The sequence below is a fragment of the Chaetura pelagica genome, unplaced genomic scaffold, assembly GCF_000747805.2.
Source record: "Chaetura pelagica isolate M959 unplaced genomic scaffold, ChaPel_1.0 scaffold328, whole genome shotgun sequence".
Lineage (NCBI taxonomy): Eukaryota > Metazoa > Chordata > Aves > Apodiformes > Apodidae > Chaetura > Chaetura pelagica.
Genome location: NW_009954216.1, coordinates 2703823 through 2731621, shown reverse-complemented (window position 1 = coordinate 2731621; position 27799 = coordinate 2703823). Strand labels below are relative to the sequence as shown.

Here is a 27799-nt window from a genome sequence, read left to right as displayed (position 1 = left end):
GGGGCCGCTCTCCCCGCGGCTCGGGCCTCGTTATTTTCTGGCCTGTCAGTTGTTGCAAGGGTTTGTGCCGGCTTCCTGCCGTAGTGACAGTGTAACAGAGGTTCCCGGCAGAGCCTGGCCCGCCAGCTCCGCCTTTCCTGTCTCGCTCTCCAGACTCCTGCTGAGGAGGCCCGAGCAGGCGCTGTGAGGAACCGCGCTTCCTTCAGACAAAGGAACCAAGCTTAATGAGCTTGAATTCGGCCTTTTGTCGTGTCATCCTAGTAGGGCCAACCCCATCGAATACCTCGGGTGGAATCTATGACTTTCTTCTGAGATTCCACGGCAACCTAGGGAGAGATTAATGATTTTGTGCCAAATTTTGGACAGCAGCACATCTGCAAGTATTGAACCGGCTGCCACACGGTCAAACTTAATATTTTCCTGGTACTCTAGGTGCCTCCTTGCAGTTTTTGAGCTCCGCCTTTCTTGTTGGGTTGATTTGGGGGTTTCTTTATTATTATTTTTTCTCTATAAGAACTTGCCTGCTTAGGGGTTTTGCTAGGAAGCTGATTTTGCCTTGTTCCGCGTTAGGGATGAGCAAGCTTACTCAGCATGGCTGTTAGCGGTCCCTGGGCTTCCAATGGCATCTGATCAGATTGCCTGAGCTTACTGCTGTTTTGGGAAGGTCGAAAGCACAAAAACCTTGGTGGATAAACAACACCAACCGCAAATCTGTCAGAGCCAAGACGACATTGTGTCCTAGCAAGGTATTCTTAAGAACAAAATAGCTACTCTTCAGGGTGTCCCTCATCTTAAAGCACTGAGAAAACAGCATTCTGTGAGCATATGGTTATCTCCGTTGCTGAACATAAAAAAATAATTTAAAATAACATAAAACATAGAAAAGGAATTACTGAACAGCTGGTAAGGCATTCTCAAGCTGCAATATTAAGTGGGTCTGGTGGAAATGGTTGATAAGCTCGCTGTGCAAGTTAAACACTAAAAATTACAAGCTGTGTGGGAAATTAGAATTAATATGATTTCCAAAGGAAATGTCTCAACTTTGATTATGCATTAAGACTGGTCTTTCATTGATGTATACAAGATAATATTCACATTTCCCTCAATACGATGTAATCTTTTAAACTGAATAAATTTTGTCATTTTCAGCTGTCAAGTTTGTAGGAGTTGCATTTGAGAAGAGGGGTTGGTGCTAGAAGATTGCATGACTTTTTCTGTGACATGGTTTGCGTTGTTTGTAGCGTTTTTAAATTTTATGTTAAATGTTTGCTTTGCAAGTACCAGCAGGTTTTAAATAAAACAGCAGATCGGCCAGCATTCAGAAGGGCCTTTTCATTACCTACACCTGGGTCAGAATCTGAACTCTGACTCTGTAATGAGCAAGCCATGAATAAAACCTGAATGCATTAATTTTAAATCTTAGATAAATTTTCCCTTAGAGAAACACAGCCCTAGTAAAGTTAATTAAAAATAGAATGGATGTGGGTTTTTTTCTTGTTTCTGCCTGGTTTTTTGTTTGCTTTTTTTCTTTTGTTTTTAAACCCTCTGGAGGATAAGGTTGAAGGTACAGGCACTCGCCATAGGATAAAGCAATTCTGCAGTATTTTCTCCTCAGTTATAATATTATCACATTATAATAAAAAATAGTTTAGACGAATTGTCACATTTAAACTGTATCTTCTGTTATTTCCCCTATTGTGCAAGATTGCTGTAGGAATATAGATGAACATGGCAGTTTGATAGAATGACTCAATCAGCATTTGCTGAGGTCGCAGTTTCCTGGGTAGCGCGTAGGGCAGGAGCAGCTGAGCTGCAAGGAGCCTCTTCCCTTGAAGAAATTCCACACACTGCATCAGTAGTTGACACTCACATTAGTCCTTTCTAATGTATGAAATTTACATCTCTTCTTTGCAGCTTAAATAATAGAGTAGAAATGGTATATTAGAGGCTTTATAAAGCAAAAGAATAACTATGTGCCTCTGCTTTTTGAGCAGTTTAGTTCCAGCACCTGCTGCACGTACACGTCTCTATGTATGTGCATGTGCACACACAGGCTTCTGTGACATATTTTCTTATGTGGCAGATATGTCAAAAATATTGTAAATTATATTTGAAAAGCTTTCTTTAATAATAATACCTGACTTTTGTGCCTGATGAAAGTTGCTGGCATCTTTTCAAACAGGTTCTCTAATGATCTTGTTTCACCATGGCAACCAATATGGAGGTGCTGGCTCAGCAGGTAGTGGAAGCTCAGCAGGTGGCTGAGGTGAGTGACAGATGATATCACAACAGTTGGGATATGATCTTTTTAAATAAAAAATAAATTAGGGAATCCTTGGTGTTTACAATTAACCATAAATGGAACAGAAAATCTTTGTAGATCAGTATTGCTTTACTCCTGAGCACAAACAAGAAACCAGTGCAACCAATACGTGGTTTGTTGGGCCCCGTATTAGGGATGCGAGTAGGAAATTCAACACAAACTACAGAGAAACTTGGCTGTATTATGGATTGTTAAAAAAATGAGTACAACAGAATTTCTGGTCATTTGAGCATTAACTTGACCATTTTGGACATGAAAAGTTTCTTGTGAGTTTTCATCTAGATCCAGAACAGTGTTTAAAATTGCCTGTTTTATACATTATATTGAATTTACAGTAGGGTGACTTATTAATATCAGGCTCTATATTTTCTACCTACATGTATGGGAAAAACAGCACAAAATCTACCTTATGTTAATTTATGTCTTGATGTGTATTCACTAAAGCTTGGATGCTCGGCAGCTAAAATGTCTAAATCGATGCATAAACTTGGAAAATGTGGTCATGACCATAGTAAATAAGCTGTGTATTTCCTTTAGTATGCCAACTGCAGTCGAAAAATAAACGAGCATTTTTATCTGTCTAAAATTATTTGGTTTAATATCCTTCAAATTTATTATATGATTTTTCATGTGATTACATAATAAAGAGGTTTCATAAATACTGAAGGGCAAGTAGGCTGAACGATCTCTGTAGACAAGGCCACTTTTCAAACATTTTTTACCTACTGAACTAAGATTACACCTGGATATTAAAAAATATTTTTAGTTCAAGAAGAAGCCCTTATATATGAAGGAAAAAAGTGTGTCATTGTGCATTCAGAAATGGATTGTACATTCAGAAATGCTGTACTTAGAGCAATTTTTTTCTAAAAAAAATTTGTCTGTTTTAAATAGTGGAAAATGGCCAACTAAGCATCCTGGAAATAGCACCTAAAGAATAGTTCCAGAAGACTCTAGAATTGCACACTGAAAAAAGACAAGGGAGTTTTCACTCTAGTTTGCTATACCAGGTGTCAATTTGGCAACCTGCATTTTTTAAAAAGACATCTAAACTATCTTGGAAATAAAAACCTGTAGTCAGAATACTCGCAAACCTTATTCTATTTTAGTAGAACTTGAGTGCTATAATCACATCTAAGGCACATAAAATATGTGACATTTGTAATTCCTCGTGCAGGAAATGCACCGTGGTTACATAGTGTGATGGTTGTATCTTGCCACTGGAGAGATCGCTCCATCTCAAGAGTGTATGAAGCTCTGTGATTTCTTCCTGGCCGGTGGGTAAATAGAGGGCTTCATCTCTTTATAGTGTTCAACTCCTCCTTAAGTTATATATGCCTGTCCACTGCGTAACACTGTGAAAACTTTATTAATGGAAAAACAGTTATAAGTAGCATTATCTCATTAAGAATTAATTACTGCTATGACCATGTTAATGTTGAACTATTTTTTTATGAAAGGCAGTCTTCCTGCTCTTCGTGTCTTCAGTCAGATACAGTTTTTAATAATACAGGTAAATACGTTACTAGTTTTCTTGAAGTGTGCTAAAGTTCTGTATTTGTACTCTCTGTTTCTTAGAGAAAACCTAGCATGAAACCTGGCACTGGCCTTAAAAATGAGAGGCTTCTTCAGAATATCATGTTGTTCATTGGTGAAAATTAAATGGAAGGAGAGAGAATCATTAATCGTGCACTGGATTTTAAGCTATGAATGATGAGACACAAGTTGCAAACAGAATAATGTAGTGCAGATTTTGGCAGGTTTAGCTATATCTGCCTCATTTTTTCAACATAATTACCACATATATAGTGCATGACTTGATGGAGAACTATGATGCCAAGCACGGCATCAGCCTGTCATACAAGTAGGCCATGTGTTGTTTTTCTTTCTTGAGCAATGGTTCATTAGGTTTGTTTTCCATGAAACTGTGAATATCTTACAGAAGGTACTGAGTGCATTCCAGTATTGCATATATTTTTGTACTTATTCTATGTTTAGGACTTTGTACAATTGTCCTTCAAATGGTTTCACTGCTGTTGGTTGCTTCTGCTTTGTAGCAGTGTTGCTTGCTGCAGTTTTCCAATTGTATTTCTGAAAAGCTAAGAGCTCCATTTTAGGTGCCTGCTGTTGCTTTCACTTAGATTTCATGAGACTGGAAAACAGAACAGCTGGGGGATTCAGAGGAAATTGCAGCAGTTTCTCCTTATCCTGAGTAGCTTTTAAAAAGCATAAAATATACTTTAGCCATACTGCAAAAATAATTAGTGTTGCTTTTCTCAAGTATGTGTTTAGTACTGTCAGTGTGCAATGTATCAGTGGCCCAGGTTCAGTCCTAGCAGCAACATGGGTTTGATTTACGTATTGTTGAAGAAAAATGTATTTTATATGAAGTGGAGATGTATTCCCTGTGCAGTGCCTTAGTTTTCAATGCAAAATTTTTAAACAGAACTGTCACTGTGGGGAGGCATAAGGACTATTTCCTCATTTCACTATCAGCTCTGATGTGACCAGAATTTTTAGTATTTGCTAAAGCTGTCTCCTGGTTCCATGACAGCCACAAACGATTCCCACTGAATCCCTTTTCTCTGTCAAGAGGCTAGACAGAGAGAGAAAGTCACAGGAGATGACTCTGCTGAGCCCTGTGCTACTGGGATCTCATTTACGCCAGCTGCAGTCCTGGAGGATTTCCATTGCTTTTTGTTCCCTCAGCACCTTGGTAAGAGCACATCAAAACCTTGGGCCTTTCTGAAAGTATGTTTTGCCATGGAACTTAAAAAATACTGGACATCTTTGTCCTTTATTTTTTGGCCATCTTCAGATCTCTCTGTCACATTACATCATAAGTGGTTCAGCAATTTAGGGTTTCAGTCCAGATGAAGCATAATGTGCTGAAAAGGAGAGTAGAAACACTGCTGTTTTGATGGAATAATTGTGTTTGCTTTGTTGTAAGAGTTAATGAAGTGTAAAATAAGGCCATTTATGTTTAATGTTATAATGATTGGCCATTTTCTCATTTCTGGATGAATTTGTAAGGTGGAGTTTCGATGCTGAGTCCTCTCAGGTAGTCTTTAGTTCAAATACAGCTTTTCTCAAGTTACTGTTAATTGCACAAACCTAGACAAGCTGTCAGCCTGTGAGGTGTCTCACACAGAGTGCACATTGGAGTCATGTACGTGGCTTATGCAGTTTGGCAGCCTCTGAATTCAGGAGTGTTTCCAGATGTGGCAGAGCTGCTGTGTCCTGTAAGTACTGGGATGTTAGATAAGATGCAGTCTGTAATTTTTTAGGATGGAGATATGCCACGGAAGAGTTATACCTCTTCCAGGACTGTTGCCTTCATGTGTCTTGTACATGATCTTGCGCCAGTGTCCCATTAGGGCAGTTACACTACAGGTGAGATCTTATGTGGTGGATCTGAATTTTATCTGCCATTCTACAAAGGGCTCAAGTGGTCAGAACAGGTGATCTTTGAGATTTTGTGAGTGACTCAGGTAATTGTGATAAAGCTGCTAACTACATCAGTAGTTACTAATGTAGTACTAACTACATTAGTACACTACATTTGATAGGTTTTTTATTTCAAATTTTGATTGCTAGGTAGTCTTTTGATTCAGAAAACAAGCAACTTTGTGGTTGTTGTTGTGATGATGATGATGTGTTTTTACATCACATCAGCTTAAGCAATAGGAAAATTCCACTTTCTGTGTAAAATACAGCTATTCCAAACTGTAGAGTGGGGAAACCTACTTCTGAACAGAGGTTTATGTAGCTGTCATGACCCGAGTAGGGCAACCTAGGGAGATTCAGACTGGACACCCTTGCTTTCTAAACTCCTCAGAGAGGAGCCCAGGTGCAGCTGGATCCAACCTTAGTCTCAGACCTGGCCCTTCCAGGGAGAGAGATTAAAATGTAACTGGGCCACTAAACGTTCGACCATCCAATACCACTTGGTCTGCTTATGGTCTGATTATCCTCTCAGGCAGGCCTGTTGGGATGCAAATGAAACTTTGTTGGAAGGGTTACAATGGGGTTGGGAGGCTGGTCCCTCACAGTAGTGATCAAGTGTTCAGGATTTGTTTCTTGTCCCAGGAAAGACAGGGACATAATCAGGTATGTATTTCCTGAATTAACTAGACAAATAAAAGCCTAGGTTATAAACTGTGGTGTCAGATAATAAGCACAAGGAAAACCCAACTAAAATTTCATTGGGTTTTCTCACATGTTTTAGGTATAATCCTTTTCCCCACACTAGATCCCAGTTAGTTCACCTGACAGTTTTGTTGTAGCTATGCTGTAAATACACTGCTGCAGTAGTTATTCCTAGATATTATTTTTAGAGAGTTGTACACTATCAAATCAAGAGCCTAATTACAATGGAGAGCACATTTCTGTGCTAAGATTAGGAGGCCTTGAAGCTAAAATAAAATGCCAGTGCTACTTAAAGACACATAGGTCATGCATTTGTGTTGCATAAGGCTTTGTAGTGGAAATCCACTGCATTCAAGTCTACTGTTGTAAAACCTGTCAAATACATGATCATGTTTCCAAAACTTAACATATCATAACTTTCAACAATTTTCACTTTCTAAAAATTAAAAAATATTTTGTTTTCACCCATTTGTTAACCTATGCTGCAGCCTCGTAAAAATATTTTGTTATAGAGGTTAATAAATCACACGTATGTAATGAACTTAATATATGAATTCTTACATGTAGTAAGACTGATTATGCTACTTCATATTTAAGGGCCTGGGACTAGGTTAGAAAGGCCTAAGTTCCTTTTAAATACATTAGCTTAATGAACTTTAAGGCTAAGGATGCTCCCCATGGTATGTGGTGGATTTTCCTTTCAATTTTGCATATTTGAAAATAATTCAAGATACAGGCACGCCCTTTTTTCGGATTTCGTTTTGCTGTTTTACAGTTCACAGAGAGTGAGCAAGTTGAGGAGCTTGAGAACAGGAGGAGGGGTAAGCTTGATAAGATAGGACTATCTTCCCCAGATGAAATTAATTTTACTATTAGACAAACTTCTTCAGCAGCTGGCAAAACAGCAGGAACACATTGATTCTGCTTCCTTGGTTACAGGGAATGATAGTGCACTTGACCTTCAGAGGAACAGGGTCACAGAGAGGGCTTTTTAAAACACTGCTGGCTGTTTTCTGTGATTGGAATCCTCAGTAATGGAGACTGGCTGAAAATACCTATAATCTGACTAAAAGTGGCCTAGGCATTTCTCTTGGATTGTTTTGCCCTCAGAGTTTTGCTGAGGGAAAATGTAAATAAAACTGCAGGAAGAGTTTGGCACTGTAAGTACTACAGTCTATGCACTAGCTGGAGCACTGGAGCTCCCTAGCTCCAGTAAGCAGATTATTTTTCTCCTGTCACTTACAATAAGTGTATTTGATGTGTTTTGTGTAAGAAAATGAGGTTTTGATCTGTCTTTTACATTATCTGTATTATTTTCTGACTATGTCTGAGTCACAGTGTTAGTGGCTTCTTTTAAACAATTGTTGATTAAGCCTCTGTAAAATGTGATGTACTGAAGTTTCCTATGATATATAGCCTGCTTTGTTCCTTTCTTCGTATCTTGAAGATGAAGTCTCTTTAGAGACTCTTTCTTTTTCTTAAAGAAATTACTGAATTTATTTTTATAAATTTATTTTAGAATTACAGAAACATACTGTCATTGACAAGGTTTTGCATGCACAACTTCCAAAGCAGTTGCTTTATACATGATACAGGTTTCATGGTGTCAAGCCTTTTCTGAACAACAGATCAAAATAGTCAGTGTTATGTTTAATCCTGTAAGTGAACCTAAGGTAACACTGAACTGTATTACCTTCTTGACATGGGTACTTACAAGCCATTTGCTTTCAGAATACTTTGATTCAATTTATTTTGAATTCTAATTAATGATAGCTTAATTTTTTTCTTATTACTTATGAACGCTGTCTGAAGTTAAACTTGTAAATCTCTGATAGAACTTTTTTAAGGCATTGCATATTCTTGGACTATTACTCCTTTTTTTCTTTTTTTTTTTTTAATGTTTTTACTTAGGAAGTCAAATTTGGTGAAGTTGACTAGAAAGGACCATAATAAAGCATCACATATTCTTCCAGCGGATTCCATGTATTTCTTGTCCCTTGTGTTCCTGGGCTTGGGACCATTGTTATTTAGGGGCCTAGAGAAAGCTTTTCTAAATTTGAGGCAGTTGAAAATTTTAAAAGCAGTTCATAAAGTACTTTGAAATTATTAAAAGGTGAAATATTTTACATTCTACATTGTGTATATGGTGTATTTTGTTTTTACAAAAGCAAAAAGTGATACAAATGCATAACTGAAATTGAAAAAAGTATTTATGCATTTCAGTAAGCCAAAGGATCACATAGTAATTATCCAGTGATTTATTTGGGGCAGGGTGGTGGTGGTTTGGTTTTGTGTCTTGTCATCTGTCAAGTTCATTCAGTTCCCAGAAAAAGCCAGTATTCTGATAATTTGTTGAAAATAAATCCAAGTTGGTTTAATGACTGTAACCTTTCTAATAAATTTAGATTCCATGCTATAGGGTGACCTAATCTTTAATAAATTAATGTATTTTTAAGTGTTCAGTACTGTAGGAGTACATTATAATTCTGTATGTTATTTACAGGTGCAGACTGTTCAGACTTCACTCTCTGAATCTCCAGTGATGACCAGCCCTTCCCAACGTATCCAGATAATTTCCACAGACTCCTCTGTAGCTTCACCACAACGCATCCAGGTAAAAATCCATTGATTAAATCACTAACTATTACATCATTATTTTTTTTCCTTCTCCCACTTAGATTTAGATCAAAACATGCTAAAGTCTGTGGAAGATTTCCTTAAATTATGTGAGAACAGGTAATTTTTAGTGCAAACTAGAATTATCTTTCTCTCTCAGCACGTATTTGGCGATGAGCAGTTGGCTGTGTAGGCAATGGTATGGATGATGTAGTCAGTGACGAGCATTTGCAGAGGTTAAACTTAGCCCAAGTAGATAAGTCTTGAGCTCTAACCATAGTCAGTGGGCATTGTCAACAGAACACCTAAGATCATCTGCAAGGACATGCCTCTCTCTGTCATATATTGCAGCCAGTTGGAGACGAGCCTGTTTAGGATGAAGTTAGCCTTTGGGAATGCTGCACAGTGGGTTGTTGTTACTGACAGATTATATGAAGATCCCATTAATAGATCAGAATGCATGCAGTGACAAAAGATGTAAGAATTGTTAAGGCTGCAGTGCTGCAATACTGAGTTTTTCCCTCCCTGACCCTGCTCTGTGCAAGCACAATTCCCATGTGTACTCCTGCCAGAGGTGGTGCTGGAGAAGAGGACCTTGGGCCAGCATTTGGAACAGCCCTGGCATGCAGCCTCCATCACAGGATGGACTCTTCTTATGATTTGTCTTGGTCAGGGTGGGTGGTACTGCCCCTGTGAATAGCCCCGAAAACAGTTTTTAAATTATTTTGACGTTGTCATTATATTTACTATACCTGGTACGATTTTTTTGTCTGTAATGTAATGTAATCCAGAGATTCATATTGCAGCATGTATAGGGTAAATATATCAATATGTATCAGTATTTCATTGCAAGGTACATGTATAACTGAAGCATACAGGAATGGGACTGAGGAGTAATGATTGTCCTTTAACCTCTGAGCTTCTTTGGTATTTTGTTTGTAGACTCCATATACTTACACACTGAAATGTTTATGCATGTGAGACATAAAATGGCATATTCTAGTCTGAAAAAATAATCTAAACAGTCCCTGAAAAGGGATAGAGAGATATATAAAAAAACCTGAAAAATATTAACAATATCAGACCCACACTTTTCACAATTCTATCTAGTATTTTCCATCTATGCAGTGGGTATTTAGATACAGAAATACATATACATTCAGTTTTATTTTGGTTTGCACTTACATAGGTAGCTGCAATAATTTTGCACCAGTGGGATAAATGTACAAATAGCAGAAGAATAAATGACAAGTGCAATTAAGAGAAAGTATCATCTAAGTCTGAGACAGAATGAAATGTTTTAAAACAGTTTGCTGTGGCTTATAAAATTCTTCAATGTGTTTTACAGATTGTGACAGATCAGCAAACAGGTCAAAAAATCCAAATAGTGACAGCAGTGGACTCAGCTGTGTCTCCAAAGCAACAGTTTATTTTAGCCAGTCCAGATGGAAGTGGGGCAGGAAAGGTGATACTGGCAGCACCGGAGACATCTAATGCCAAACAGCTTATCTTCACCACCACGGACAACATTGTGCCAGGCAGAATTCAGGTAAAAACAGTAATTGAGATAGACCATAGATTTCTGTTTCTCAGTTTTCAGATTTTAGATTATTTCAGTTTAGAATTGCTTTAAGATGAACTGCAACAGTTTTCTAAAGTTCTAAGGACATGGGCTAGTACTGACTGTGGCCTTTGCTGCTCAATCATGGACACTCCTGTCTTCACATTCCTCAGTCTTTTCATTGCACTAATAACCTTTTTTTGTGTGTTCTCATTAAATTTCCAAAGATATAAGCTAATACTTAAGATGGTGATAGTGAGGAGTGCCAGGATTTCAGGTGGTCTGTTCAAGATCCATAGCTATAAAGAGATACAACTCACCTTAAGCAAACTTATGTGCACATCGCAGTAGCAAGACACTGCAGTGAAAGCACTTTGGAGCAGAAGCTGTCTTCTGTTGTTGTTGTCTGTGGGTCTTGAGTATAATCCAGACCAATGGGAGTGTTGAAAAATAAATTATTTAAACAATAATCTATTTCTAGTGAAAGTTGAGGTTCCTTCCTAGCATTCTGGCACCTGGTCCTTATTGCTACTGTTACAATAGAGAATATTTTACAGGGAGACATATCATTCTTACATAAATATTTGAAAAATTATATAAAGTCTTTTAAAATGTGTTCTACTGTGTTAAATGGGTTAGCTGATGTTACAGGGGAGAGTGGCTTTTTTTGCTTTTTTTTAACTTTTGTATGTTCTGAAGAGAAGTTTTGGAATCCGAGGCATTTGGAAGTGAAACTGTTTCTATAGAGAAATTCAGCTTCAGGCTGTCCCCTCGATACCCCTAATAGCTAGAGGAAGGATAGATGGGAAGAGCATCTGAAATACAGCCATCTTTGTCCAAAACATAGCAGCTGTTTGAGAGTGATTGCAAGAAGGGAGGAATAAAGTTGACTGCACAAGTGAGGAAACTTGTATTGAATGAAGCTAGGAGTTTTATTTGGAATTTGCTATGGCTGTTCTAACAGTCTGTCTCACTATTGACAGTAAAAACTGCCATTAACTTGCATTTTCTACTATGTGTTTTCGTTTCACATGTCATACTTATTCTCAAAATCAGCCAACTATTCCCTATTGATAACCCAGTCTTGTTCTGTAGGCAAAACTCCTTACTTTATGTCAGAAGGAAACAGTGGCTAATTACGTCTTTTTGTTCTGGAATTTTGTTTTAGATAGTGACAGACTCTGCTTCAGTGGAACGTTTGCTCGGAAAGGCTGATGTTCAGCGGCCCCAGGTAGTAGAATATTGCGTAGTCTGTGGTGATAAAGCATCAGGTAAGGAAGCATAGAAAGTAATATTCAGGAAACTTGATTGAAATGATGACTGGGATGAAGGGATGAGTTTTCATGTATTTTAACTGATTTTAGCCATGCTGAAGGCAAAAGCACTGGAGTCCAAAATAAGAAAAGATAACATACTTTGTATCTGTACAACCAGCATAGTTAAACTCTGCTTGTAAGAATGTTAGTTGGTACTTCAGCTGGAGCATATGACACATTAGCATGTGCTGAAAGACAAAATAATGATTGAATAGTTCTGGTAACTGAAAGAGACTATTTGAAGAATTTAGCTACAGGCAACCATGCAATAAACATGTCTCCTACAAAATTCTACCTGATACAGGAAAACACTTCTTAGTGCTCTCTGAATCTCCCAGTAGATTTTGGTCTTTTACTCTCAAAGAAATAGGCTAGTAGAGATCTAGTGAATCCTCAGTGTTTTAGATCCATGCAGTAACAAGAGGGTCTACAAGGTAAAATTTGTACATGAGCCAAGGAAGCAGACTGTGCTTACACACTAGAGACACCTTTCTGTCTCTGTCGCATTTTTATTTTTTCAAGTGGTTATGTAACTAAAACATAGTTTATATGTTCAGGCATTTTAAATTAAGATTGTATTACAGTTTTTATTGTAATATTACTTATATTCTGAAATTACTTAAACTTTTAGCCTATATGTTCTCTTAATGCATCCTAAATATGCAACAGCAAATAAAACTGTATCTGTACTTGCTCAGCATGGGAACTACCACTTCACAGGCCTCTCATTCAGCGGCAGACTTAGCCTTCCTCTCTTGTCTCCACTCTCCCACCATAAAGTCCTGACAACAGATAAACGGGAAACATCCTCTAGGACTTTAACAATGATTTTGTGGCCCAAAATGATGGTAACGATGCAAAATAAATGTAAAGACTGACTTTTACGATGTTTCACTTACTTGAATTAAATATTTTTACGCTAAAATACAAGCAGTTTCCTTCTGATAACAATGTATGTTTCCTAGGTCGTCACTATGGTGCTGTCAGTTGTGAGGGATGCAAAGGCTTCTTTAAAAGGAGTGTGAGGAAGAATTTGACCTACAGTTGTCGTAGCAACCAGGACTGTATCATCAATAAACACCACCGGAATCGCTGCCAGTTTTGTAGGCTTAAGAAATGTTTAGAGATGGGCATGAAAATGGAATGTAAGTGTTGAATACCCAGTGTGATACTGTGCCTACCAAATACTAAATGTGGGGTCTGCCACTTTTTAGTGTCTCCTCCATTTCAATGTATGTTGCTTGAAGGAAACAAAACTTTGGGCAGCCAAAGCACCTACCATACCTTTCTTTAATCACCGTTTCAGTTTCAAGGTGCAGTAATAATTTGTTTTGAACCATGTCTCAGACTGCTGTAGTCTTTGAGGAGCCCAGTTAGGTCCTTAGTTGAAAAGGCATGTTACAAACATGGTGTATGTTTATAATACAAAATATTTTAACATGATTGGTCATAAATCTGATTCTCATGTTTTGTGTTCAGGATCTGCTTTCCTTCAGGTTTCTTTTTGATGCTTTTTCATCCAACGATAGTAGATGATGTTCTACCTGTAAAAAAAAATAAAAAATTAACAATTTGAAAGCACATTTTGCAGAATGTTTCATCTTATTAAAAGCCAGTGAAATAGCCAGGTGTGACGCCAGTTCAGCAAAGCTTAAAGCAAATTACTATTCTGTGACTTTCTTCATTTAAAAATGTACATTATCACAGGTATAGTATAACTGGAGCCTGTGTTTCTTGTGTCTTCCTGTTAATTTGCCACCATTGCACTGAGCTGGTGCACCACCAAAACTGTGCAAACTCAGATCCCACTGTGCGAATTTTACTTTCTTTTTGTATTTTTTAGTTGAATTAATTCCTTTCAAATCTGCATGTTTCCATTTTTAGCGGTTCAAAGTGAGAGAAAGCCTTTTGACGTGCAACGTGAAAAACCAACCAACTGTGCAGCTTCCACTGAAAAAATCTATATTAGAAAAGACCTACGAAGCCCTCTAATAGCAACTCCAACATTTGTGGCAGATAAAGATGGGACGCGGTGAGTACCTCAGTTTTGTGGGTCTGCTTAACGTTATTTGTACATCTGCAAGTGGCAGACTCAGTCTTCCTTCTAAAAACAGTAGTAAAAGAGACTGCAAGTGACTGCTGATTCAGATCCCAGAAGACTGGTTTCAACAACAGCAAAACAACCAGCAGCTTCCTTTTACTATATGGCAGATATTCCAAGATGGTTCCCATGCTCTCAGTTGTCTTCAGGGCGGTGGCTGCGGAAGTGTGTATCAACATACACAAGGGCAAGATTTGTCGTCTTCTGAGTAGAATTAAAAAACAGCTCTAGGTTAAATACCACATTTTTTAAACTGGAGGTCCAGTTAGTTTATGAATGGATAATAACCACTTAAGGATATTGGATCTCAGTATTCAGGTTTTTTTTATATATATACACTTATATTTGTTGAACAAATGATACTTCAGTTAGGAAGACCAGGCTGCAGATTTCTTGGGGCATTGCTTTTCAGTGTTCTTGTTTGCAAGACAGGCTTATAGATAATATTATAGTCAATAAGTGTGACTATAATTTATGTGGGATGCAGATTTGCATAACACGTGATAATACATTGCCTGTGGTAGTTCACAATGTTAGTTGTTAGTCCCAGACCCCTTAAACTGTAAATTCACTGGGGCCCTAACCTGTTGTGCCTGCATTTCTCTTGGGTTATGCAGACTTTGAGAGTTGTACGAGTAACAGATAAACTTACCCTTGCTGACTGCAAGACTTCCCACTGTCTCCTTAAATTACGTACAGCAAAGGGAAATGATGTTTGATCAGAAAGTAGCAGAAGTAAAGGCAGCAGGGATTTTTTGGAGACCTTGATGACACAATTGCTTATGGCTGCATTTTGGAATGTGAAGAATATTTTCTTGACATAATTTTTCTTTTCACTACCGTGCATTGTACAACTTGGAAAGCACAGCTCTGCCTTTCTCCAAAGTCTAATGTGTGATTCTAGAGTTAATAAGTGACTTCTGAGAGCATGAGAAGACAACTTTTATTAAGTCATAATAAACTGTCATAAAAAGATGATGACAGAATATCTATTTGGGAAGTTGTAATTGGATTTGCACAGGAAAGGAAAACTTAGTCCAGTCTTTCTGTCTTTCCAGCTACTTTTTGGAAACTGTTTCAGAAAGACTTAAGTCCTGATGAATAAACTCTGAGCTTCATTAAATTGTTAAATTAAAACTTGGTAACCCCTTTTATTCTGAGATACGTTGTTACATGTTTACATTAAACATCTAACACGTCACATGTTATGTGATTAACATTAAATGCTATTGACTGTCAGATGCCATATGCTTTTGAACAGGTCAGCAGGTCTTCTTGACCCAGGAATGCTTGTGAATATTCAGCAGCCTTTGATCAGGGATGATGGTACAGTCCTCCTAGCTGCTGACTCCAAGGTATTATGCTTTCTGCTACGTTCTAAACATATATATTCGTTTGTTCAATTTAGTTATATACATAATAATTCCTGCTCTTGAGAAGATAAGGTTGGGATAAGTATGAAGTTCTGTACAACTGGAGGTAATAAGCTGACCAACAGGAGCATGATTCTGTTTCATGGGCACATTTCTGCAAAAGGTCAGCCACAGGTAGTTCCCCAAAGGATACGTGAAGTGGGGCCAGAATTGATGAACACAGTAGGGTTTAAAGGTCATTATGAGCCATTGCCCTTTCTGTAGGGGTTCAGGATGAAGGATTATGTATGTTATATTGCCTCTAACTTTTATCTACTAAAGTGTTTCTTCCTTTTTAGGCTGAAACAAGCCAGGGTGCTTTAGGAACACTAGCAAATGTTGTAACATCTCTTGCTAATCTCAGTGAGTCACTAAATAATGGAGATACTTCTGAAGTACAACAAGAAGAGCAATCTGCAAGTGAGATTACACGGTATGCATTTATACTTGCATTTTATTTAGCATTTTGTATTCTGAATGGTGTATACTTAGTGCCATTCATTGAAGTAATTTGGCATTGTGGTACCAAACACAGTAGAGATTGCCCTCTGCTTTGAAACACAAACATAATTATTTAGAAATCCAAGTTTGTCTGTTGTCCTCTTGTGATCCATGTTCTGTGTTATAAATACAGTGTTCTGAGGCTAGACCAGATTTCATACTTGGAAAAATAATAAATTACTAGTTTGTGACCTTGAGAAACACTGAGAATAGCAATATTTAGGTACTGTTTTAATCAATAGGCTTGTTATATGGAAACTTCTGTGCAATGCTCATGCCCTTAGCACTGCTCTTTAGGAGACTGTGTTACTGCAGATTTGTTTTTTAGATTGTGCTGCCATAGTACTTGCTAATAATCTAGAGAAAATGTAGTTCAACTGAGATGAAAAATCTTTTTCTCACATTTAGAAAGAGTTTGAAGTCTGTGTTGTCTTTATTAATGACAAAAATGAGGGAAATTAACATGTGATCTTAAAATTTCCAGAAGAGCTTGAAGTGCATGAAATGATATTTAAAAATACTTGGTGGTGCAACTTCAACTTAGGACAACCTTGTACTCTGTTTTTAAAGCAGAAAAGAAAAAAATCCAACCCCCATCCCCCAAAAATTCTTGACAAAAATACTGGCACTGTAACATACTGTCCACTGGTATGAAATTGGAGCACAAAATCAACCTTTAAATCTCAGCTCTTTTGTCACAATAAGGGATTTTACTCTGCCTTACTTCAGCAGTTGTTCAGCTCCAGCTTGAGTTTGAGGGAGTCCAGGGACCAAGTCTCTCTTACGTTACTGTCATAAGGTTTCTAAGGCTCAGCCTATACTGTAAGATCAGGTGTGCCTGAACATATCTCATCTTAGGGGAATGGAACTCCAGGCATGTTGTCCAGAGGACTATTACACTGTTCTCCACTGTTCCAAGAAAACTGACATCAAGGACAGGGACTGCAGGTTGTTCTCCAGAGTGCATCTGGTCTATTATCCTCACATAATCTGTTAAACATTCCAAGGTGAGAAGGAGGGGATAATGAATGGTGAGCACAAGAGACCCCTTTACTATTAAAATACTAGCATAAAACTATCAGAGCAAGATTTACAGTAGTAGAGTTCTTCTCTGACAGGGGAGTTCTTCTATTAGTGACAGATGGGCAGATCTATTCCTTTTTTTAACACCTGAACAGTACAGACAGGTCAGGTTGTAATTAAAAGTCTGACCTTGTGTCTTAGCATAAACGACTCCTTTATATTTTACCTCTAAGTGGAAATGCTTTATAGTGTTTAATTTTACCACTATTCTGAATTATTTTAATTAATAAGGAAGCACTCTTTCATTATTTATTTGGGTTTTTTCAGTGCATTTGATACTTTGGCTAAAGCCCTTAATACCACAGATGGTACAGCAGCTCATAACTTGGCAGATGGGATGGATCCTACAGGAGGAGGGAATATTCATGTAATCAGTAGAGATCAGTCAACACCAATTATTGAAGTGGAAGGACCACTACTTACAGATACGCATGTCACATTTAAGGTACTTCTTTAAATGTCTTACTAAACAAACTAATGGTTAAGATATAAACCAAAATTAGTTTACTGTGTTTGCTTTATTCTTGTATTTAATTTTGGCAATATATTCTAGGCTAGCATCTCCTGTTACAAAGCATCTAATACAGTTTTCACTCCTGCATGCTGTACTTAGAGAGTTTGGTGTTAGTTCACAAGACCTTTTCATCAACAGATGGATGCTTTAAAATTTATTTCACTTTCCAGTGCTGTTGATAATAACTTTCCTGATGATGCTTAATGCATTTCTAATTCTAGATAGTGTAAATCTTCCACCTGATGTTGTCTACCTGGATTTCTGTGAGGCCTTTGACACTGTCTCCCACATTCTGATGCCCACATTCTCAGCATTCTGATGAAAAACCTGGCTGCTCATGGCTTGGATGGGCACATGCTTTTCCAGATAAAACACTGGCTGGACGGGCCCAGAGAGTGGTGGGGAATGGAGCTAAATCCAGCTGGGGCTGGTCACCAGTGGGGTTCCTCAGGGCTCAGTGTTGGGACCACTTCTTTTTAACATCTTTATCAATAATCTTGATGAGGAGATAGCATGCACCCTCAGTCAATTTGCAGACACCCAAGTTGGGAGGGAGTGTTGATCTGTCTGAGGGTAGGGAGGCTCTACAGAGAGACTTGAACAGACTGGATCGATGGGTCAAGGTCATTTGTATGAAGTTCAACAAGGCCAAGTGCCAGGTCCTGCACTTGCACCTCAACAACCCCATGCAAAGCTACAGGTGTGGGGAGAAGTGTCTGGAAAGCTGTGCAGTAGAAAGGGACCTAGAGGTTCTGATTAACAGGGGGCTGAACATGAGCCAGCAGTGTGCCTAGGTGGCCAAGAAGGCCAAGGGCATCCTGGCCTGTATTAGAAATAGTGTGGCAAGCAGGACCAGGGAGGTGGTCATGCAACTGCAGTTGGCATTAGTGAGGCCACACCTTGAATACTGTGTCCAGTTGTGGGCACCTCAATACAAGAAGAACATTGAGGTGCTGGAACGTGTCCAGAGAAGGGCAACAAAGCTGGTGAAGGACCTTGAGAACAAGTCTTATAAGGAGCAGCTGAGGCAACTGGGGCTTTTTAGTCTGAAGAAAAGGAGGGGAGACCTCATCACCTTCTGCAACTACCTGAAGGGAGGTTGAAAAGAGGTCGGCACTGGTCTCTTCTCACAAGTAAATGGTGATAAAACACGAGGAAATGGCCTCAAGCTGTGCCAGGGGAGACTTAGACTAGACATTAGGGAGAACCTTTTCACTGAAAGGGTTGTCAGACATTGGAACAGGCTGCCGGGGAGGTGGTTGAGTCACCATTCCTGGATGTGCTTAAAAGTTGCCTAGATGTGGCACTTGGGAATATGGCTTAGTGCTGGACTTGGCAGAGCAGGTTTAGTGGTTGGACTCGATCTCAAAGGTCTCCAACCTAAGGAGAAGTTACAGTGGCTACTTAAATGCTTGTTGTTAGGCCACTGAAAAAGATTTTGCATTTCAGAGATGTTTCAGCCTCAACTGAATGTAAACAAACAAGTTGGTAACTGAGTGCAATAAATAGTAAGGGTGTTCATCTTACTGAAATCAAATTGCACTGTTTCAAGAAATACAAAGATCATTACTGAAATAAGTAACACTTTATGTAGTCAAACTTTTCTTATAACCTCCTTATTTCCATTTATGGTGTCACGGTAGATTCCTATTTCATGGCTTTCCCATTTTAGGTATTTAGATTCTGGCTTTTATTTTGCTGCTCTTTAAAAAGTTTTAAAAGATCTTTTAATAGCACTATGGTGCTAGCCAACACTCCACAGAGCAATGAAAGCTGTCAATTTCATTATTATGAAATGCATATGAAAGCATTTTAAAAGGAAACCTTGGAGCTCTCTCCCATGTAATTTCTTGTCTCCTTGCCAGTAGTTACGAGTTACTGAATACAGTTTTCCTTTGACAATTTCTTGTCACACCATTGCTTACAACAGACTGTGAGAGTAGCTTGCATGTTTTCACTGGTTATTTCATTGATAATAAAGATGGTTTTATGTCTGAGCTGTATCTGTGGTCCTGTACTTCTGTTTTTTTGCAGCTGACAATGCCCAGCCCGATGCCCGAGTACCTGAACGTGCACTACATCTGCGAGTCAGCGTCACGGCTGCTCTTCCTCTCTATGCACTGGGCCAGGTCCATACCTGCATTTCAGGCTCTTGGGTAAATGGACATATTCTGCTGAACAGTTTGCTTTCTAATTAACTTAAGCACTGATGTGAACACTTTTCAGCTATAATGAATTTTTATATGATGATATTGTTTAATTTCTAACAAATTCTCTAAAATGTTTGAAGACTATGCAATATTCTCCTTTTTGAAGAGTAAAATAGAAGATGGCAGAGGAGGGGATAACTACAATATCTGATGTTGCTACGGTTACAAAGCTAAAGCCAAATCAAAACCAAGCATTTAATTTGTAGAAATGTATCTTGGTAAAGAACTGGTGACCACCATTTTACAGATAACCTGAAATGGTTTCCTGTAGTCAGCCTACCACTACTTCCTGCTTGTTGAAATACTTGTAATATGCTAATATGCGCTTTGTAATGAAGCAGTTTGCAATGCATTAATTATTATTAATTGTTAACATAATTCCAGATAGGATAGTACCAACCTGATAGGAAGACTGCTTCAGTTGTTTGTTTTTCTACCCCGTGTAGGCAGGACTGTAACACCAGCCTCGTGCGTGCCTGCTGGAACGAGCTGTTCACCCTCGGGCTGGCGCAGTGTGCACAGGTGATGAGCCTGTCCACCATCCTGGCAGCCATTGTCAACCATCTCCAGAACAGCATCCAGGAAGGTATGTCTTCATTCAGCATCTGATTTTCTGTGTTCAGTCCTGTCAGCACTGCAGGGACCTTTTGGTCATGTTTCTCAGTGTGTTTCCTGATCACTGACAGAATTGTTCCCCAGGACCCAGGGGAAGGAGAAGCCTTCTCTTGCATAATTTCCTTTTTCCTGGAGATCTACAACTTTTGTTGCACCGACCTCAGAGAGATTTCTGTGGAATGTAAGTGTCCATAGAAAAAGCAGGGATCAGGCTGGAGAACATACTCTGCCTTCTGCAGCTGGCTGGCAGTGCAGAGAAAGACAAGTACATCCCAAAGTTGGGTGTCCTCACAGAGCTTTCTACTGTCCAGATGTAAGTTTTGTCCCTCTTAGAATAATGATAACTTCTAAACCACACCAGAATTTTTTCTTCCCAGAACTTTTCTCCTCCTTTTTCCACTGTAAAACTATACCATTTGCCAAGTTTCACAACAAGAATATTCATGCAAGTACAATGTTTTTGGTACTGCTGTCATGCAATAATGATTAACGTATTTTGAAGTTAATGTTCTGAAGCATTTAACAACCTATTTTCCTGGCACTCTTAGGAAGATTTATGTAATTTAATTTTTTAATTCAGTGTTGACCTGTTGATAGTAACTGTATCTAGAATGGATTGCTTTTTTTTCATTCTTTCAGTATGCTCCAAATCAATATAATTGATTAGTGTGAGAATAACATTCCATTTTTAATATGAAAAAAACCCCAATACTAGCAGTTTTAAACTCTGCAAGCACAGCGTATTATGTGAAAGCTATCTTAAATTTAAATGTGAATTAAAGGCAGTTACAGAATACTATTTGGTACCAATTTTTTTTATCCTTTGTGGTCCCATTATTGTGCACACAGCAAAAAATGGAAATAGGCTATTACCGAGGAGAGTAAAACTTCATTTTAGACCTATAAAATGTGCAAAAGTAGATAATCTGAAAAAAAAAGTTATCCTTCAATCCTCATAAAGTACATTTGTTTTTATTTACTTTATTAGCCTCATTATTATAAAGTAAATTAGACAGAAATTTACTTCTTAATTGAATAGCAAGTTTTCAGAATTAATGTAGGATTGGGGGTTGAGGGTTTTTTGTTGGTTTGGTGGGGATTTTTTGTCAGGGTTTTTTTGTAATTTAAGAGACTCTGGACAGCTCTCAAAATATAATGAACTGGTCCTCCTTTCCTGCACAGAGGCCAGAGTTTAAAAGACCAGCAGGGAGGTGTGCACATTCATTGTATGTGCTCCAGAGTTAGGCTTATAATTATCTCTGCCAGAGTAAATAGTAAATATTCCATCTACACCCCAGGCAGTGACTTTGTAGAGGAGTAAGTGGTGGCGCTGTTACAACCTTAAGCTGGCTCCACTTCTCGTCTGTATCTCAAAAAAGAAAAGAAAAAAAATGTGTTCTATAACCTGCATGTCCAGTCATACTGTGTTATCTGGGACTGGCCAAGAAAGAGGAGGGGGTTTTGATTATTTGTTTTACTTATCTATTCTGCAAAGTTATCATGTTGTGTAGTACAACTTTAAAATTAAAAAAGAAGTGATAATATTTTAATTTAGGAAACATATTGATAATTAAGCTATTTGGAAACTGGAATTCAAGTTCACTTTTCCTGAGTATTTCTGCACTGTTATTTCCCACTTAATACAGAAATAAAATCATTACATCATGTCTACCTTAATCCATCTTCAGTAATTAAAACTCGTATAACAATTAATGTATTTTGGAAATGTAATGCTTTCATTCTTATTTCAAGACATTGTGCAAAAAATGTTTATTCTGTTCAATCTTTTTTTTTCAGTTTGAGAAAACATAAAATAATAATAAAGTACTTCAAAGATTCAGTTTAAAGCACACAGGTCTAAGCAATCATATACACTAATAGCTGTACAGACAAAGGTAAAATATTTAAGTTATATGAAATACTAGCATTAGAGATTATGATTGAATTAAAATTATTCTATGTGTTTCTCAAGGAAAAGTTTTATCCCTTGTGAATTGACTCGTCTCTGAAGTTTTATAGTAGTAATTTTATATTCAAAGATTTACCTTAATGTAATCTTCAAGGTTTTCATTCTTGGACTAGTCTGCAGGTATGCAGCCAAAGAGAAGGTATATTTACCGAAACAGAAAACTCTCCCTCCCTTGCTGAGCATCTAGTACCACTCAGTTGTAACTTACCAACAAATAATACAGGAATTTTTTTTAAATCAATATTTTAAGAAACAATGTGAAGGCAGCATAAGGAACGTGATATGTCTAATGATGGAAGAATCAGTGTATATGTATGTGAGTGAATTTACCCCACTGTAAGGAAAAAAGACTTATTTATCACAGTAAATGTAAAATTAACTTCTACAAGTCAGAGGAAAAAGCAGCATTGTCATTACTTCTCTTGCATTCACTTCTGGAAAAGCTTAACTCAGTGTCGTTTGAATTTAAAATTGGGATTGCATGATAGCATTTGTCTGTGCTTCTGTTCATTCCCAGGGTCACTGGCCATTTGTAGAATAATTCATCATCATTTGAGAGTCTCAGCTCAGAACAGTACAGCACTGGGATAAGACTGGTGTGGCAGATCATGCTGTACTGGCAAAGTTATGCAAAAGAGTTAACATTCTGTTTGACAGCCCTAGCTTTATAAATCCTCACTTCCATAATCATTCAGGCATCCTTGTATGTTAAGTGGTTTTAAGATAGCAAATGACACGAAAGACTTTAAAATGTCACTTCAGTTGTTTTTATAAAAGGATGTTGGTTAATGTATCAGATGTACTTGAGCTGACACAAAAGAGTAAGCAATGTCTTTTTGTAGATAAACTCTCTGGAGACAGAATAAAGCAAGTCATGGAACACATCTGGAAGCTTCAGGAGTTCTGTAACAGCATGGCCAAGCTTGATATTGATGGATACGAGTATGCATACCTTAAAGCTATAGTCCTCTTTAGCCCTGGTAAGGAATTTAGTAACCATCTCTTTTTAAATAACAAGCAGTCATGTTACATTTAACACTTTTTAAATTAGCCTAATGTATTGAAGCAAGGCTGATCTGTTAAGCTGCAGATAAAATGATTGTTCTATAATGATTTATCACAAATAGTGTGTGTTTTAAAAAAAACTTTGGAGCAACATATCCATGTTATTTACATTTCCAACATATCAGGTATTTCCTTGCAAGCACCTTAGAAGACTAGATTCTCAATTATTTTCAGCTGAGAATCTGAGTAATAAGTTATCTGGGATGTGTTCTAGTAATATTAGTGAAGTAAATGGCAGGAAGGATCAAAGGAAATGCATTCTAGCAGTGACAAAAATAAATCAGTTGAAATTTTAATATTTTTAATACGCTCATAAGAGGGATTGCTGAAATACGAGCAGAAAGACCACTGTATTTTACATGGAACTTCCACAAAATCTCCAAAACTAAATGTAAACAAGCATGTTTCATTTGTTACCAAAAAAAAAATTACAATGGGCAGCTAAAACATGATCAACAGTGTTTATAAGATATGAGGACTTACTCTAAGAAGATATGTGAGATTTTCTGGAGTGATAAGGTAAGGATATTAAAGAAGTGGAAGTGACAGTCTCTTCAGGAAAGGTGCAGAAATGTTCCTAGAATGCAGGAAGGTTAATTTAAAACTGCTGACAGGCTGAGTCAAGGACAGGGAAGTTCTTGCTCAAAAATGGAAGTTATTTACTTTAATTCAAAGGTGTTTACCACTTTGAATTTAACAAAATACAAAGAAAAGGAGTATCTGCTTGTCAGAGAGGCTGGGGGGTTGTGCATTGGTATTATTTTTCTCTTTGTAATAAAATTTTCTTTAATTAGAAGACACTGGTGTCCTGAAATTTGCTTTTTTAATTTTTTTTTTGCTTTTTATTCAAGTTGGGGGAGCAAGAAACTCTCCAAACTCAAGCTAGCTCTGTCCCGTTTCAAGGGAAGAGCAGTTGGAACACAAAATTGAAGGTATTTGAACATAGTCAGATATGTGGTATTACCTTTTTTTTTTTCTGATGATGTGACTGTCTGGGAGGAGCTGAGCCATCTAGACTCAAAGTACTAGAGAGACTTGGGAAGGTCAGGGAACTGATCTGTCCAGAAAGCAACCCTTGGTGCTGCTCAGTCAGCATGTTCAGTCAAAGTCAGAGGCAAACACAAGGGACAGATAAAAACGTAAGCTAGGAGGGTCATTGCCTGCAGTATTAATGCTCTGCCACTTTCTTGTAGATACACACAGCTAAGGAGAGGAAATAAAGCAAGGTAATTCTGAAGCAGGAAGCAAATGTTCAATTGAGTGATTTCCTTTATACAGCTAACATGTTAACCATCACAATGCAAGAGAAATATTTAAATGAAATTAAATGTGAGAATCCTATAACTACATATATTTCATAATGTATAGGGACACAATCGACATACAGAAATGTTTTTTTCTTTAGATCACCCTGGTCTGACCAGTTCAACCCAAATAGAAAAATTCCAGGAGAAGGCACAGATGGAGTTGCAGGACTATGTACAAAAAACCTATCCAGAAGATACTTATAGGTATTTATTGTCTATAGTACCCAAAGTAATGTTGTGGGCTGTACTGGCAAAAGTACAAAATACCATCATTGATGTAAAAATTTTCTTTTTGACACCTGTACTTTTTTGACTATTAATGAGAAAGAGCTAGAACCTTGTTCATAAAAGCCAGTAAGTTTGTTTAAATATAGGTAGAAACAAGAATAGCTGTCTACTCTCTTCCACATAACTTGAGTACTTTATTTCTTTGAGTCTTTTTTCTTGAGAGGTCCATTGCCATGTTTAAAAAAGTAAACAACTTACTGTATTAGAAGTCTCACAAATAACTGCCTCAAAATTCTTTAATTCAAACTGCCTCCTTTTTCAACAGGCTTTGAGATAATAAAAGGTGATTATCATCCTTTAAATGTTTGTCAAGTTACATATGCAGAAAAGTATTAAAACTGTCAGTTTATAAACCTTGGAACAGTGAGGTTTACATGTGGGGAACAGGAACCAACTCTCTAACTTCTATTTATTAAAAATTCCCATATCCTACTTATTTTCTTCTTTATCTTTTCCTTTTTCTCTTTGAAAGTATGTTCTATCAGCTGTTCCTGTTTCTTATTTGCTAGAAATAATTATTCTATTTTCTAATAATCTCCATCAAAACTATTTAAAATTTCATCAACACAATGATTCTCTGCACTGCAAAGGAAGTTTTTAACTTCTGTCAAGCAATATATCCTAGGACATACTCTTTTACTGTGAAAGGTATCTCCATGCAAAGAAGCATGAAATCCCATACATGTAAACAAGGTTGGAGGGTAGTGTAACTGAAACAAACAGAAGCCTGTAAAACAGAGATCTTCACCCACCTCAGAAACTGGTTTCTGCACTGATCTTACAGTGTTAACATTGCATGGGGTGATAGAAAGGGCATCAGGATTCCCAGTTAGGAGCAGGGAAGATGGGATTCTCTGCTTCAGAAAAATCCTCAAATCCCACATTCTTCTTCTTTGTAAAATTCAGTTATTCTGGTTTGATGCATGAGAGCTGGATATCTGCCATAAGAAGAAACAATTCGTTCCATGTACTTCTCTTTAATAGTGGCTAAGGGAAAAAAAAATCAGAGTTGCATTTCTCAGACAGTGTCCTGTATTTTAATTGATACTGTCTGTATCCCCATGCTCACCCACAGATAATTTTAGAGTACAAATCTGATGATTTATGGTCAACTGAATGCTGGCATAAATTGAGATAGAAGCAGAAGTGTTACAATTTTCACAAAAACAGCAGCATAGCTTGAATCCTTTTGCATTTTTTCCCTAAAATGTACAAGATGTGGTATATGAACAGAAGGGACCTTATGTATTTTCTCAATGGATAACCAAGCATTTTCCAGAGGCCTGTGTTCAGTGCTGCCTAAGGTTTGCTATTACATGGCTCTGGCTCAAGAGATGTATTTGTTTTGGCTTTTGTGATGTATGTCTGCCATGTAAACACAGCAGATATGCTTTCATCACTGTCCTAAACTTCAAATGCATTCAAAGTCCAGAAATTCAATACAATCACTTCATTATGTTGGATGTCTTTTAACATCCTGGTACATAAAAAATCCCAGCATTTGGCAATATGTATGAGTACCAGCACATCCCTCCAAATTCCTTTTCCCATCAGAAGCAGATGCTCTTATTTCCTTTTATACATATCCCATTCTTGCTATTTGATTTGTCATTAATTTGCTAAGCAACTGAGGGCTCTGCTGCTTATGGTTTATATTCTAACTAAGCATTTTACTCTTAAAAATTGTGTAAATGGTTTCACTAGTCAGTAGGAATACTATTAGTCTCAGGGTTGTCTGAACTATGAAGTGCTTTCAGAGCTGGGAATTTGAAAAGCAGACCAGAACTGTTTGTAGATACACATTGGATCTACACAGGGCACAAGTAAGTCCTTTTCATTGGAAAACTGTGAAGAAAGATTATGCCTTCACTTGCAGGATAGAGTAGTAAGCATCATTTTTATTGTAGCTCAATTAGCTTTAATTGCATCTTTATTCCCATTAACAAGTTATGGTACTAATAAAAGCAGATCCAGCTCTTTAGCCACAAAGTATCATTAACTGGTATTATCTGTATTTATAACCCACGGAACTTCTTTTTCAGGCTAGCCCGGATTCTAGTTCGCCTGCCAGCTCTTAGGCTGATGAGCTCTGGCATTACTGAGGAACTCTTTTTTACTGGTCTCATTGGAAATGTTCCCATTGACAGCATAATCCCCTACATTCTCAAAATGGAAACAGCAGAATATAATGGTCAAATAACTGGCACGTCTGCATAGTGGGAACAAGACAACTTGATGGATCAGAGTAATTTTCATAAAAACATACAAAGTTAAAAGACTAGCATTTTGGTATGTACAAATATTTCCAACTTGTTGTCAGTTTCCTGTCAAGATTTCTCCTTGTCTGTTTGCTGACGTTGACAAAATCTAAGCAGCTATTAAAAGACCTGCTATAGGACCTTTCTGCCACAAGGAATATTTTTGATGCCTTTGATTTAAAAGGCTATAGATTACTGAAAATCCTTTTCACATGCTTTGTATTTAAAGATTATCAGTGGTTAAAAATAAGAGTTTTATAATATCAGAGATTAGTAATAAAATTACTCTAAAAGTAAAAATAATAGTATGTATATATTAAAAAATATCCTTGGAATTAATATCTAATAAATGCCAGGGTATAATACTAGCACTTTGTAAGCACTTGTAAACACGACAATGTCATCAACATCCTGCTGATGAGTATGGAAAATGAAAAACATTGCCCGTCCTTAGTCAAAATGCTGGGGACTTTGTGACAATGTAGAATGCCACAGGAGACAATCATTTATT

At 37.5% G+C, this 27799-nt stretch overlaps 1 protein-coding gene across 1 annotated transcript; it reads left to right on the top strand.

Moving 5' to 3' along the window:
* Positions 1–2206: 2206 nt before the first annotated feature.
* NR2C2 (nuclear receptor subfamily 2, group C, member 2) lies at positions 2207–27319 on the top strand. Its single transcript, XM_010003365.1, has 14 exons — positions 2207–2266; positions 8976–9086; positions 10437–10637; positions 11818–11920; positions 12931–13110; positions 13850–13997; positions 15328–15421; positions 15778–15911; positions 17330–17507; positions 19611–19732; positions 20233–20372; positions 23213–23350; positions 24841–24946; positions 27073–27319. The coding sequence occupies exons 1-14, from the start codon at positions 2207–2209 to the stop codon at positions 27245–27247; spliced, it is 1890 nt and encodes a 629-aa protein (XP_010001667.1). The 3' UTR covers positions 27248–27319.
* Positions 27320–27799: the final 480 nt, after the last annotated feature.